The sequence below is a fragment of the Rhamphochromis sp. 'chilingali' genome (genome assembly GCF_963969265.1).
Source record: "Rhamphochromis sp. 'chilingali' genome assembly, chromosome: 2".
Classification (NCBI taxonomy): Eukaryota; Metazoa; Chordata; class Actinopteri; order Cichliformes; family Cichlidae; genus Rhamphochromis; species Rhamphochromis sp. 'chilingali'.
This window is the reverse complement of record NC_137930.1, coordinates 59,880,830-59,896,127: the sequence shown is the minus strand read 5'-3', so window position 1 is coordinate 59,896,127 and position 15,298 is coordinate 59,880,830. Positions and strand designations below refer to the sequence as shown.

Sequence of the window (15,298 nt, the reverse complement as noted above, 5' to 3'; positions counted from 1 at the left end):
GAAAAGCATATTATTTTGAGTAAGTGTGTCTTTAACAACTAAATTTTTAAAATAAAAGCATAAATCGCCACAGTTAAGAAAACACAACGTATATATTATACATAACATACATTTTAATAACTACATTTTTGGTTTATTTACCTCCGTTTCATTTGGTGTTGGGTTAAATCCACACTGGTTACAGACAGTTTTCTTGCATTCAGTACAGACATTGTAGTTAGGCAGATCCTTAGACCCTATGTTGAGCCCAGCCTTACAAAGTGGACAGGTGGACGGGCCTTGTTTGACGGTGGTTTGGGAGGCTTCACCTGTTTTTGGAGGTTCTGATGGAGCCTTGTCAACTTTGGCTGAGACTAATGGTGGTGTCTGGATCAGCTGGAGTTGTTCAGCCTTGGTTTTCTCCTGGGTAGCAGGGGATTTGATCTCTTTTGCAGGGGATAACTTGGGAGAAACTGGTGGAGTCTTAGGCTGGTCCTGAACAGCTGAGGTAATCAAAGTGGATGCAGAACTGAAAATTGAAGAACCAAAGCCAAACATTTTCCCCGTCACAGACTCTGCCTGCTTTTCAGCATCAGGTTGAGATTTACCACTGCCAAATCCAAGGAAGCCTCCCGATTCTTTTCGTGGTGGTGGAGTGGCAGTACTCAGCTTACGTTCAGGCTGCCTGATTTGGTCTGGTGATTTGTTAGGAGCTGATGTTTTCTGGGGCTTCTGTTGTATTTTCTGAGAAGAAACCGGGGTGGCCTGTTTGTGAACCTCTGGCTTGACTTTAGTCTCAGATGTAGCAGGCTGTGCCGTTACGGATAGTTTCCTCTGAGGTGACTGCTGTGCTGAATACACCTTCTTTTCAGGTTCAGCTGGGCTGGTGACATCTTTCTTTTGGGGTTTTGCAGGTGTCTGAGCATTCACTGAAATTACTGATGGAGGCTCTGTTACTCCTTGAGCCCGCTGCATCTGGCAGGTAAGACATAACCACTCCTTTGCCTGAAAGAAAAATTAAATAAAATTAAAAGTTATATACACACACACATACTGTTAGGTGATCTATTTACAAATACTGATTGTTTATTAAACTAGTTATTTTTATTTTAGTTTACTTTTCCAATGCTGTAATACATCTAGTAATACGTAGTATTTTTTCATTATTTAATATTCCTAAATCCTGGATGAATATTCCTTGAAATCCTGAAATCTAGGTCAACAAGAGACATTTCAAAAGTATAAGTCTGCTGATATTAGTTAAATACAAAGTGTCAATAATAACATGTTTTGTTTTCTTCTTAGTCTTACCCCAGTTCCGTCTGGCATAGGGTTAAATCCACACTGGTTGCACACAGTGTTTTTGCATTCAGTGCAGGTATTGTAGTTGGGCAGATCCTTGGAACCAGTGTTAAGTTTGACCTTACAGAGTGGGCAGGTAGACTGATCTGGTTTGACAGCTGCTTGGGAAGCTGCTGCCTTTGGAGATTCTAATGGCACCTGTCTTGATGCTGGTGTTTTGGTCTGCAGGGATGGCTCAGTTAACTTCTGCTGCTCCAGCTTCTGGGAAGCAGGGGGCTTCATCTCTTCTGCTTTTGACTGGATTGATGGTGGACCCTTTATCTGCTCTGGTTGATCAGATTTCGTCTCCTGTTCTGGTTTCTTTACAGTGGAAGATTTGGTTTCCCTTGCAGGAGACATCTTAGGTGAAACTGGTGGAGTAGTTTTTGGCTGGTCCCGAACTGCTGAGGTTATCAAAGTAGATGCAGAACTGAAGATTGAAGAACTAAAGCCTAACATTTTTCCACTCACTGACTCTGCAGACTTTGCAGCTTCAGGTTGAGGCTTAGGACCAGCAAAGCCAAAGAAGCCTCCTGACTCTTGCTGTGTTGCTGCTTTGGCATTAGTTTGCTTACGACCAGGTTGGGTTGCCTGATCTGGGACTTTTTCAGGAGCTGTTTTCGCTTTTTCTTCCGATGTTTTACGTTCAGGTGCTGGGCTAGCCTGTTTCACAGATGCTGTTGATTGTTTTCTTTGTGGGGAGACTGCTTCTGAGGTTTGCTTTTGTACAGCTGTGTCTGGACTGTCCTTTGTTTGAGGAGTAGTCAGTTTGGAAGATTCCTTGGACTGGACTGTAGCAGGTAAAGAAACTTTATTGGGTGACATTTGTGACTTTAGTGATGGAGGTCCAGTAAGCTCAGAAGCTCCTACTGCTCTTTTCATCTGACAATTAAGACACAGCCACTCTTTTACCTAAAATATAATAGACACTTGGTTAAGTGATGCTTTATAACTACAGATTATATCATCAAATGTATACATTATGCATCAAAACAAATTCATCAAATCTCTACTTAAATATAGTTTAATACCACAGATGATACATCTACAAATAAATTACTTTAAAAAGCAACTTTTAATGATTGAATTCAAAAGGCCGGTACCAAAGATTAAAGTCACCTACACAGTATCTGGCCCAAAGTGAAATAGGATTATTATATTACCTCTGCTCTTGAGATAGAGCATTGGATAATGGCTTGAAAAATGTTTTAACTTCTCTTTATAAGACATCATCACTATATCTTTTAATCCTATTAGCCATTTATATTAAATTTTATAAGAATTATCATCTGATTTATTAATTATGACAAAAGGCATATTTTCAGCTCACAGTGGCATTGACTTTTGATAACTAAATTCTGAGTACACTACAGTGTTTGGCTAAAAAAATTTTTAAAAAATCACATGGTGTGTTTGAGATGTTTTCAAGTCTGAGATGCACAGACATGGACACAGATGACCACAAAAACATGCCTGAGACTATAACTGCTGCCAGCATGGTGGTATTTGATTGTTTTGACACTACAGGCAATGTGGAAAACAGACAATATTTTTTAAATCTTGTATTCATGTACTTACCTCTCCTACTGGCATGGGATTAAATCCACATTGGTTGCAGACAATGTTCTTGCACTCAGTGCAGGTGTTATAGTTAGGTGGGTCCTTGGAGCCTATGTTAAGCTCAGCCTTACACAGTGGACAGGTTGTCTGGCCTGCATTAGGAGCCATATGAGACACTTTTGCTACTTGTGGTAGAGCTTTATCATCTTTGCTTTGGTGGGATTCTTCTGGTTTCTTCTTTTGTTCTGGCTTCTGAGGAAGAGTTTTAGGCTCCCTTGCCGGTGACATCTTGGGAGAAACTGTTGGTGTACTTTTTGGAGAACTCTTGGTTGCAGCAGACATCTTCGGCGAGACTTGTGCTGGCGCAGACATTTTTCGAGAGCTTGGTGGTGTGGTCCGTGATTCGTCTTGAACTGCAGATGATATCAAAGTGGATGCTGAGCTGAAAATGGAAGATCCAAAGCCAAACATCTTTCCACTGATGGATTCTGTTGTTTTTGAAGTATCAGTTACGATTTTACCACCCAAACCTAGTGGGTTTCCAGACTCCTCTTGTGTGACTGTGGTGACCTTACTCTGTTTTAATCCCGGTTGACTTCCCTGGTCAGTTGGTTTCTCAGGGCCTGATGCAACTGAAATATCAAGAGGCTTTTTCTCACCAGGAGTTGGGCTAGGATGTCCTTCACTTTCGGGTCCTTTAGCCTCCTTAGATGAAGGTGCTACTGCTGTGGACCGTGTCTTCTGAGGAGAGCCTAGTGTGGCTGTGTCCTTCTTTTGAAGTATGCAAGCCCCTGGAGTCTCCATCTTAGGAGCTGCATCTGATTTTATTTCCTTTTTAGTTTCCACTTGATCAGTAACTATTGCTTTATGATGTACAGCAGATGGAGAAATTTTTTTATCTCCATGGAGGTGTTTCACAGGAGGCCCTGTGGGTTCAGCTGCACTAAGAGCTCTCTGCATCTGACAGTTCAGACATAACCATTCTGCATAACCAACCTGCAAAAACAAAGTATATTTTATTAAAATATGAAACATTTAAAATAATATTAACATCTAAATTAATGTTGTAATAACAATTCAATTACAGGTCTATATATGTAATTTATGCCGTGCATTTTATTGAAGTTTTATTAAAGTAAAATGAGTAATTATTGCTTCTCCTACCTCTGACACATTTGGCATTGGATTGAATCCACACTGGTTACACACAGTGTTCTTGCATTCAGTGCATTTGCTGTAGTTTGGCGGTTCCTTTGAGCCAAAGTTGAGTTTCATCTTACAGAGTGGACAGGTAGATTGGCCTGCCTTTGGAAGAGCTGGTGAAGCTGGCTCTTTCTCTACTTTGGCTTGTATCAGGGGAGAGGTCTTGGCTTCTTGAACTTGCACAGCCTTCTTCTCCTGCTCCTGCTTCTGAACAAATGGTGATTCACTCGCCTTTGAGACAGGAAGCTTAGGAGAAACTGGTGGTGTCTTTTTGGATTCATCTTGGACAGCTGAGTTTATTAAAGTCGAAGCCGAACTGAAGATGGAGGTACCAAAGCCAAACATTTTTCCACCCCGTGATTCACCAAGCTTTGTAGAATCTGAGGGAGGTGTGGAACGGCCAAATCCAAAGACAGCTCCAGACTCCTCTTGTGTAGTGGATGTAATACTACTCTTTTTGATTTCAGTTGGATTTCTCTGTTCAGGTGGTTTTTGAGGTCCTGTCTTTTGGCTCTGCGGTGGCTTTTCTGGTTGCTCTGCTGGTTTTTTCATCTGACAGTTGAGACATAACCACACCTTCCCCTATATTAAAGCAAGGAAAAATTAATTAAAATATAGTCAGGGTAGTTTTAATGCAATAGAATATTTTACTATTAAAAGACTGTAATAAGTTCATTGACAAACATTTATATATGTAATATGTATAGGTGATTGTTCAAGTATTTTCTTACCTCCTTAACATTTGGCATAGGATCAAATCCACATTGGTTGCAGACAGTGTTTTTGCACTCAGTACAGGTGTTGTAGTTGGGAGGGTCTTTAGAACCCATATTGAGTTCCAGTTTACAGATAGGACAAGTTGACTGGCCTGTCTTAGAAACGACAGGCAATGCAGGTGCTGTCTTGGATGCCTCTTCAGGAGGTTTGCCTGCTTTTGTCTGTACTGATGGTGAACCTTTGTCTTTTTGTGTTTGCTCTGATGTTTTCTCCTGTACCAGTTTCTTGACAGTGGGAGACTTGGAGTCACGTGCAGAAGACATCTTAGGAGACACTGGTGGTGTCTTTTTGGATTCATCTTGGACAGCTGAGTTTATTAAAGTCGATGCAGAACTGAAGATGGAGCTACCAAAGCCAAACATTTTTCCACCTAGTGATTCAGGGGTCTTTGCAGAATCAGGTTGAGTTGTAGAACTGCCAAAGCCAAAGAACGATCCAGATTCCCCTTGTGTCGATGCTGTACTACCCCTTTTAGATCCTGGTTGATTTATCTGATCTGTTGGCTTCTGAGGACCTGTCTTCAAGCTTTGCTGTGCATTTTTCTGACCAGAAGCTGGACTGGCCTGCCTATGACTTTCAGATCCTTTCACATCTTCAGTCTTTGCCAGCTGTTCTCCTGGCTTTTGCACTTTCCGCTGAGGTGAGCTTGATGGAGAGGGCTCCTTTAATTTAGATTCAGCAGATGTCACATTCTCTTTCTTTTGAAGTTTATCCACTGGGGGAGTTTCCTTCTTTAGGGCACTGTCTTGTGCAGTGACTTTACTCGGTGAAGCCTGTATTTTCATCATGGGAGTTCCTGGAGGTTCTGATGCTCCCAGTGCTCTCTGCATCTGACAGTTGAGACATAGCCACTCCTTCACCTACAATGGAGCAACAATATTTAAAAATTCAATCAGTCGTGCTGCGGAATACATTTTAATGTTAAGACATTTTAAAGTGACAACAATAAAAAAGACATAATGTCACAGTTATTGTTCAAATAAATTGTTATATTCGACACAATTCTTCTTAACTTACCTCCTTAACATTTGGCATAGGATTAAATCCACACTGGTTGCAGACAGTGTTTTTGCACTCAGTACAAGTATTATAGTTGGGAGGATCTTTAGAGCCCACATTAAGTTCCAGTTTACAGAGAGAGCAGGTAGACTGGCCTGCCTTGGAAACAACTGGTGGAGCTGATGCTTTCTTTGGTTGCTCTGATGATGGCTTGTCTGCTTTTGGCTGTACTGGTGGTGAGCCCTTGGCTTTCTGTAGTTCCTCTGTTTTTTTGGCCTCTTCCAGCTTCTTGACTGGAAGAGGAGATTTCGAAGTGGGGGGTTTAGAATCCTTTGCAGCAGACATCTTGGGAGAAACAGGTGGTGTACTTTTAGGTTCATCTTGAACAGCTGTGGTAATCAAAGTAGATGCAGAGTTGAAAATGGAGGAACCAAAACCAAACATTTTCCCTGTCACTGAATCTGCAGGCTTTGTAGCATCAGGCTGAGTTTTAGCACCACCAAAACCAAAGAGGCCTCCGGACTCTTGCTGTGCAGCTTTAGTGGTGCTTTCCTGCTTTCCTACAGTTTGATTTGTCTGCTGCGGTTGTGTCTTCTTGTTCTCCTGAGATGCTGTCTGACCAGGAGCTGGGCTGACTGCCTTTTGACTGTCTGGTTCTTTAGTCTTTGCTGGCTGTGGTGCTGATGTTGGTACTTTTCTCTGGGGAGAGCCTGGTGCATTAGTCTTCTGTGGTGTAGGCTGTGTGGGAGTAGTCTTTTTGAAAGATTTTCCCAAAGATGTATCAATTTGAGGTTCAATTCCTCCAGCAGCCCGTTTCACCTGGCAGTTTAGACATAGCCACTCCTTCCCCTTAAAAGAACAGCATAAAATACATTATAAATGTATTAATCCTAAAAACACAAAAACAGTCTTATGGAAAAAAACCCACAAAAAGAGAAAAGAACCATAGAAATACAAATGCACAAAAAATTTTATAACTACAGTAAGCAAGAACTGTGGTGGTCCAAAAATCAGCTTAAGAATGGGATAGTACTTTATGGTGCTATTTGTAGCACCAAATATCTACATGAGACAATGTAATGTATTTTAACTGTATCCAAATAAATTTGGTTTTCCAACTAAAAATAGTGCAGCAAAACAAAAGCTTAAAGAAGGATTAATCGCCAATAACTATTTGTTTAACTTACAAATTAAAAAACTGAGAGCAATAATGATAGTATTATTTTAGTTTAAGGCAGTATCACAACACAGTAGGTACTTTGTCATTTACCCTCAAAGGCTTTACTTTGAGCAGTGATGTATTTTGAAAACACCTTTAAAAGTAAATGTCTTTGTCCAAAATCCAAGAACAGGAACTTGCACAGTATGAATGTGAAAAAGCAACAACACTGTTCAAGCATTACTGAGCATTTTTATTTCTTGTTTCTGTTATATAACCATATAAGAGTGGTAAAATTATTGAAAGAAATAAAATGCCACTCCCTTTTACTTGAAAAGAGATCTAGGTCTAATGGAAAAGACAGCTGTTTGCAGGAGTGTGAGCCTTCCCCTGCTCAGCATGATTAAAGGATCTGACAAATAGCATTCTCAGTGTGACTCTTAGTCAAAGTATCAGACGTTCAACAGGACTGCACATGAAAACAAAAACAAACAAAAACAAAATAGCTTTCTCGGGTAACTTCTGTGTTCATAAAACTTTGTGAAAAACGCTCAAATGTAACAAAATTTTGTATATCATCTAACATGTAATGGTTCTTTGATAATAGCTCTCCAATCTATGAAATAACATAAAAAAGGATCTTAACAGCTTCAACAAGCTTAATTCTTAAGCATGCCTCAGAAGTCCAAGTAAAAGACACTTCTGAGAAATCTGTAAAATATTACAGCAAACAAATGTACTGACCCTTTAAAACTCCAAAATTAAAAAGATATACATTTTATTTTAATTTTCCTAAGTTACTTCAGTAAACTGCACCTCTTACCTCATTAACGTTTGGCATGGGGTTAAAACCACATTGATTGCAGACAACGGTTTTGCATTCAGTGCATGTGTTGTAGTTGGGAGGATCCTTCGAGCCCATGTTAAGCACTATTTTACAGAGAGGACAAGTGGATTGGCTTGTAGTCGGAGCAGTGTGGGAAGTTGTTGCTGTCTTTGGAGTGACTGGCAGGGATTTTTCTGCTTTTGCCTGTCCAGCTGGATGAACCTTTGCTTGTTGAGGTTGTTCTTGTTTCTTGTCTTGTTCTGACTTTTGGATAGAAGGCGGTTTGGTCTCCTTGGAAGATTGCATTTTAGGAGAAACCGGTGGAGTTGTTTTAGCCTCATCTTGAACAGCAGAAGCTATCAAATTAGATGCAGAACTAAAAATAGACGAACCAAAGCCAAACATCTTTCCAGTCACTGAATCTTCTGTCTTTGCAGTTTCAGTTTTAGTACCTCCAAAGCCAAATAAACCTCCTGACTGCTGCTGGGGTGCTGAGGTGGCACTGCTTTGCTTGCGTTCAGTCTGATTAGTTTGGTGTGGCTTAGGAGATCCTGATGCTCTCTGGGCCTCAGGTGTCATTTTCTGAACAGGTGCTGGACTGCCTTTTTTTTGAGCCTCCGGTCCTTTAGCAGCTTCTGCCTTTTCTGGCACTTTTGTTGATTTAGACTGGATTTTCTGCGGTGAACCTGGTGCTGATATTTCCTTTTTGACAGGCTCAGCAGCTGATGGTGTCTGTTTTTGGGGACCAGACATTTTGTTAGGTGTGGGGTTTTTCATGGGAGGTCCTGGCAGTTCAGAAGATCCTTGAGCTCTCTGTATTTGGCAAGTAAGACAAAGCCACTCGTGTGCCTGTACAAAAAAACAAAGACAAATAAATTTATTAAAAGATATGTGCAGATAGATGCACATAATGTAATAAGGTGAAAGAAGAAAAAAAGTACATTTCCCCAAATTATTCAAGGGACATCACAACTGAGTTTTGAAACTTTTGAAAATAAAAAAAATGTAAAAACTAGTGATTCAATAATGGTACCAGATTGATTTAGCTCTACCAGTGCTAAACCCGTGTTAATTCAATACTAATTAAACACAATCTAACAGCAGTTTTCAAATACATGACATAAAATGTACAATACTTGCGATAGTACAATATTTCATCTTGTAAGAACTTTGGTGTCACCAAGTAGCTTGCCCACTACTAGCACGGTAAGGGTTCCGTGTCCTTTGGTAAGACATTGAACCCAAAATTGTAAAACCCCTTGTGTGTGAATGTGAAAAGACATTGCAAAGTACTTTGAACAATATACTTTGTTCAGAGTATGTGCTAATGTGCTAAAACACATTAAGTGAAATATTTCAAGTCTTTGTTGCTTTAATTGTTAGATAAAAGATAGCAATTTTGATTATAGCTTATATCTCAGGAAAATCTGAAATCTCTATCTCAGATTATAAGAATATCAATCAAAAAAAGGATTTACAACACAAAATATCAAACCTCTGAAAAATATGTTCATTTATACACTCAATACTTGATTGGAGCTCCTTGAAAACATACTATTGGATCAAAATGGACTACATAAAGAAATGTATAATGTTTATGTTTTGTTCTATAAGGACTGCACTGCTTCAGCCAAATCCACATACTACTCTGGTTTAATCAGTTCTAATGAAGGTAGCTCAAGGTCTCTCTTTTCAATGTTCAGTAAAATTACAAAACCTCCAGACATATTACCCTCCCATATGTATTCTGCTGACTTTTGTAATTCTCTTATGTCTTTGTTCACCCGTAAAATCTCAGATATCCACCGTCAACTTAACTCTGCAGGAGCTTCCAACTCTGAAGTAGACTTCCTGTTTCCCCTCACTTTTTTCAAGCTTTCCTCTTCCCTCCATAACTGATGTATCTAATCTTATTATAAAATCTAAATCATCCACCTGTCACCTTGACCCTCTTCCCACTGTGTTAGTTAAAGCCTGTCTTCCCTCATTAGCTCCTCTCATAACCAGTATTATACATTCCTCCCTTAACACTGGAATCGTTCCTTCATCTCTGAAAAAGGCTTCTTTTATTCCAACTCTCAAAAAGCCTGGTGCAGACCCCCATAACTTTGATAATCTTTGCCCTATATCAAATCTACCCTTTATTTCAAAAATTCTTGAAAAAATTGTCACCTCCCAGTTCACTTACACCTCAATAAACATAATCTCTATGAACAATTTCAATCTGGTTTCCGCCCCAGTCATAGCACAGAAACTGCTTTGTTAAGGATTATCAATGACCTTCTGATGGCAGCTGATTCTGGTCTCCTATCCATCCTCATCCTTCTTGATCTTAGTGCGGCGTTTGATACCATTTCTCACAATATCCTCCTGAACCGGCTAGCATCCATTGGCATTAGTCATACGGCCCTTGCCTGGTTCACCTCCTATCTCTCAGACAGCACTCAGTTTATCCAATTTAAATTCCATTCTTCAAGTCTCCATCCTGTTTCTGCTGGTGTGCCCCAGGGTTCAGTATTAGGGCCTCTTTTATTCATTATTTACATGCTCCCTCTTGGTCATATATTCCGAAAATATCATATAAATTTTCACTGTTATGCCGATGACACCCAGCTCTATATTTCTTCTAAACCCAATTCATCCCTCCCACCTACCTCCCTCTCAAACTGTCTTATCGAGATTAGATCCTGGTTCTCCTCCAATTTTCTTAAACTAAACAGTAATAAAACAGACGTTTTACTTGTTGGTACAGCCTCTATCTTATCCAAATGCCACAGTTTTTCCATTGACATTGAAAGTTCTCCCACCCTTTCCTCCCCTCAGGTTAAGAGTTTGGGTGTCATACTTGATAATACTCTTTCATTCCAGTCCCACATTAATTACATAACCTGGTCTGCATATTTCCACTTACGCCCCTTCCTTACTCCCCATGCTGCTGCCATCCTTGTCCATAGTCTTATTACGTCCCGCATTGATTACTGCAATTCCCTCTTATTTGGTCTCCCTAAAAGGTCCCTTCATAAACTCCAACTTCTTCAAAATTCCACAGCTCGGGTCATAACGCGTACTCCTTCAAGAGCTCATATTAGGCCAGTTCTTCAGCAGCTTCACTGGTTGCCCATAGAAGTCAGGATAAACTTTAAAATCTTACTTCTCACGTTCAAATGTATCCATAAATCTGCTCCTTCCTATTTGTGTGACCTGCTCCATATCACCACTGTTTCCCGCCCTCTCCGATCCTCATCTGCTATTCATCTTACTGTTCCGTCCGCACGTCTTACCACTATGGGGAACAGAGCCTTCAGTCGCTCTGCTCCTCGACTCTGGAACTCTCTTCCTCCAGCCATAAGAAATATAAACTCTCTTCCCACATTTAAGTCACAGCTCAAAACACATCTGTTCAAACTGGCTTATTCGCTTTAGTGCTGATTTTATCTGTTGTCAAGTTCTGCTTTGCAATTTTAACTTATTTTATGACTATTGCTTCTTTTATTAATTTTGTTCTTTTGTAAGGTGATCTTGGGTTTTTGAAAGGCGCCCTCAAATAAAATGTATTATTATTATTATTATTATTATTGTTAATATGCTGTGTTGTGACATACAGCAGACCAGCTTGCTAAGGTGTTCTTGAAGATCAAGTTGCTTTAACAGCAACCTTCATCTTGTATACATTCTCAGGTCAGGTGTTTCTCATCTTCCTCTTGACAATACCCTACAGATTTTTAATGAGGTTCAGGTCAGGTGAGGTGGCTGACCAATCAAGGACAGTGACAAGATAGTCAGCGAATTATTTGTTAGTAGTTTTGGCACTGTGTGCATGAGCTAAATCCTGCTGAAAATGGAAATATCTTTCTCCTTAGCCAAGATAAGACGATTCTGACATTGTCTCTGAGTATTGATTGTTTGGTATGATTGATAATAGAAATTAGATAGTTGTAGACCCTTTCCTGAAGCTGTTTGTGTGTAGTGGTTCTTGAAGTTAAGTGCTGTGCAAAACTCTAGAGCGAGCCCTCATTTCTCTTTATTTTATTTCCTTCTTGTAATTTTAAAGTAGTAGAGCAAGAGTTCCTCAAGCTTTGTGAAGGTCTTTCAAGGATTTTCTTTGGATATTAGATATTGACTAAATTTTCCCATTTTCAATACAGTCCTTGTACCTAGCAATTATGAATGGAATGCTTTTGCTTGTTTGTTAAGCCACTTAACACTGGCCTATGACTCAATCAAGCATAAAAAGGCACCTAACTCAATGAATGAACTAGTGTCATATACATACACATAACAGACAAGTTGGCCAAGAACCAATTTTAAATTATATATTTAGGCACGTTTGTTACCAGCAGCACATCGCAAAATTATATAATTTCTTCTGAAATTAAATCAATGAAAAGTCCAAAAATAACACAGTTTCAAAGGCATAAAATAGTTAATACAAGTTTTAGATACTTTATTTATAACTAGCTATAGTTATAAATTGCTATAGTTATAAATTGTTATAGAAATAGATTCCCAAAAAGCTACTAGCTGAAAACTCTCCATTTCTTAACATGTTGTACAGAGTTTACTTAAAATTTTGCAGAAATTTGACAAGTGGAGAAAAAAGAAAATGTGTCAGGACTAAAGAAAACCATCAATAGGATGTCTGTGAAGGTTCTCAGTCATCCAGGTCATCGTTGTTTAATGTAGACTGTTCCTTGCTACACTGTACAGCACTGTTGCTGTACAGTGTAGCGAGGAACACTGCTGTACAGTGGAGCAGGGAATGCTCAGACCTCTACATTGGAGAGAGCAAACAGCCACTTCATAAACGCATGGCACAACATAGAAGAGCCACCTCGACGGGACAAGACTCTGCATCTAAAGTACAAAGGTCACTCCATCGAGGACACCAATGTTCACATTTTGGACAGAGAAGACAGATGGTTGGCTGATTGTGGCCTACACCCATTTTCACACCTTGGTGATTAGGTAGAGGATCATTAGGGGGTCCATTGTCCCTCTTGGGGGACTCCCATAGGGCTTAAATCTGGGACTCTCCATCATTTGACCTTAGAACTGAAGAAGCTTCTCAGATGAGAGGTGAAACGTTTTCAAGCAACTTAAAGAATTCGAGACGCTTTTCTTTCCAAGCTCCTTAGACCATCAATAAGATATGAGTAGTATCTGACAGTCATGTTCTTGAGAAATAGGAAAAAAATCAAGAAAACACCTGACACTGGTCCTTAAGTTGATCCATGTACTATTCAGTGAATCTTGAAATGGTCTCAGTAGAAGGGTAGCTGTAAATGAGTTAATCTTAAGGAAGGAAAACAAGGAAGTATGCCAAACTACTCCAGAAAATCAGTGGCAAAACCAAATTTTAGTTCAAATCATCATCAGTACATACAAAGGATGTCAGAAGAGAAGTACAACAGTGAGTACTGTGTCTACAGGTATCTGTAGAACACGCTGGACACTCTGTCATGTTTTGGGGCTGCATTTCAGCCTCTGGCACATAGAAATCTACCATCAGATTTTCCACCAAGCAATACCAACTCGAAAATGGCTGATTGGCAACAGCTTCATTTTCAGCATGAAAATGATCTCAAATATACTGCCTAAAGCATACCTGGATAGAAAAACACAGTGGAAGACTGTTAGTCATAGATTGGTCACTTGAGAATCTAGCATTTAACATTACTGAAACAGTGTGTGATCATCTTGGGATAAAATGGAATAAAAGGCAACCAACATCCAAAGAAGAGGCTGAACGTCCTTCAGAAAGACTGGAAAACTATTGCTGAAGACTACTTAAAGAAATTACAAGAAAACCTGCCTAATAGATTTCAAGCTGTGTTGGTGAATAAAGGTGGTCATACCAAAGACCGACTTCCATGCTTGTCAGAATTATACAAACACGATTTTTGCATTCTACATTGCATTTCCATGTAGTTTTGCAACAGCTTCAGTAAACAGCTGAACATATCTCACATTTTCATAGCAAAATATAAAGAAATGAGGGGTGGCTCAAGATTTGTTCACAGTATTGTACTAACATGTTACTTCATTCTATGCAAAGCTCTTCAGAGTTCTTCAATCGATTGGTCTTAACAGTCCTCTCAAGGCTGCACTTATACATGTTGCTTGTGCACCTCTTCCTACCACACTTTTTCCTTCCAGTCAAATTTCCATGAATATTCTATGATACAGCACTCTGCAAACAGGCAGCCGTTTCAGCAATGATCTTCTGTGGCTTACTCTCCTTGTAGAGGGTGTCGAAGATCACCACCTGAACAGCAGTCAAGTCAGCAGTCTTCCCCGTGACTGAGGTTGCGTGCACTGAATTAGACTGAGGCATACACGGTATTTATACTGTTTGAGTAGAAGTTTTAATCTCAAACTGAAATATTTGAATAATGTGAGACACTGATTTTTGTATTTTTGTGAGCTATGAGCTGTGATTGTCAAAATGAAAACAAAAAGGCTTGAAATATTTAAATGTGCATTAAATATTACCTTTTTTAATTAAATGACAAAATGCATTTTTTATGATATTCTGAACTTTTAAGATGCATTGATAGATGCAAATGAATAACCATTCAACTCCTGGCCATTTGCCCTCATTGTCTCATGATATCAATTAAAACTACACTGCATTAATATTTTTAATTACATATGTATTAATTCTGTAAGTGTAGTGTATAGCAAAAGTATCCAACCAAAGAAAACTGCTTGAAATTTGTAGTATCAAATAAAAGAACATTTGCATTGAAGCAAAATTACGAGAAAGCATAAAATAGATCACATTAAGACTAAATTAAACCACTACTTACATTAGAGTCTGGAGGGCTGAAGCCACACAAGCTGCACACATCCATTTTACACTGTGTACAGGTTTTATGGTTAGCTGGTTCTTTTGTAAGTTGTGTTGTTTTACACACTGGGCAAAGCTTTGCTACTGCTGTTGACCCTGATCTTGCTTTGGCTGTTCCAGGTGATGAAGACCCTGCTTGTGTCATGCCAGTTGGACCAGGTCCCTTACTCCCTTGCTTATCAGAGGACTGCTGTTGGGATGTGGCCCTGATGCCTTTCTGCTCTGGTCCTGCCTTAGACGAGTCATGCTGTTGCTGCCCAATTTTTGGTGATGCCTGCTGTTGTTTTCCAACCTCAGACCCAACCTTTGTTGACCCTTGTGCACCAGTCTTAGTGGGGTTTTGTTGCTGCATCCTTGTCTGTTGTTGAGCTCCAGGTTTAGGAGAACTTTGCTGTATAGGTTGGTTTTTGGGGGGTTCTCCTTTAGGCTGGACTTCAGGTTGAGCCCCTGTCTTTGAAGTTGTTTGTTGCCCAGCAGGTTTGTTTGAGGGGCCAGTTTGTCCATTTCCATGTAGCTGTGGTGAACCTTGCTTGGGAGGTTGTTGGGTCTTTTGCATAGGGGGAGATTGGCCTGGTTTATGGGGATGCGGTTGCTGTTGATGGTC

The 15,298-nt window shown here is 39.7% G+C and overlaps 1 protein-coding gene across 1 annotated transcript in view; it reads right to left on the bottom strand.

Moving 5' to 3' along the window:
- pclob (piccolo presynaptic cytomatrix protein b) overlaps positions 1-15,298 on the bottom strand; it is a 59,700-nt gene extending 44,402 nt beyond the window's left edge. Inside the window, exons 1-8 of the mRNA XM_080863276.1 lie at positions 14,654-15,298; positions 7,842-8,693; positions 5,878-6,708; positions 4,815-5,720; positions 4,045-4,665; positions 2,899-3,876; positions 1,291-2,232; positions 142-984 (exon numbers count right to left, since the gene is read on the bottom strand). Of these exons, the coding sequence (XP_080719402.1) occupies positions 142-984; positions 1,291-2,232; positions 2,899-3,876; positions 4,045-4,665; positions 4,815-5,720; positions 5,878-6,708; positions 7,842-8,693; positions 14,654-15,250 (6,570 nt within the window). The 5' untranslated portion in view covers positions 15,251-15,298. The remainder of the gene's footprint in view (positions 1-141; positions 985-1,290; positions 2,233-2,898; positions 3,877-4,044; positions 4,666-4,814; positions 5,721-5,877; positions 6,709-7,841; positions 8,694-14,653) is intronic.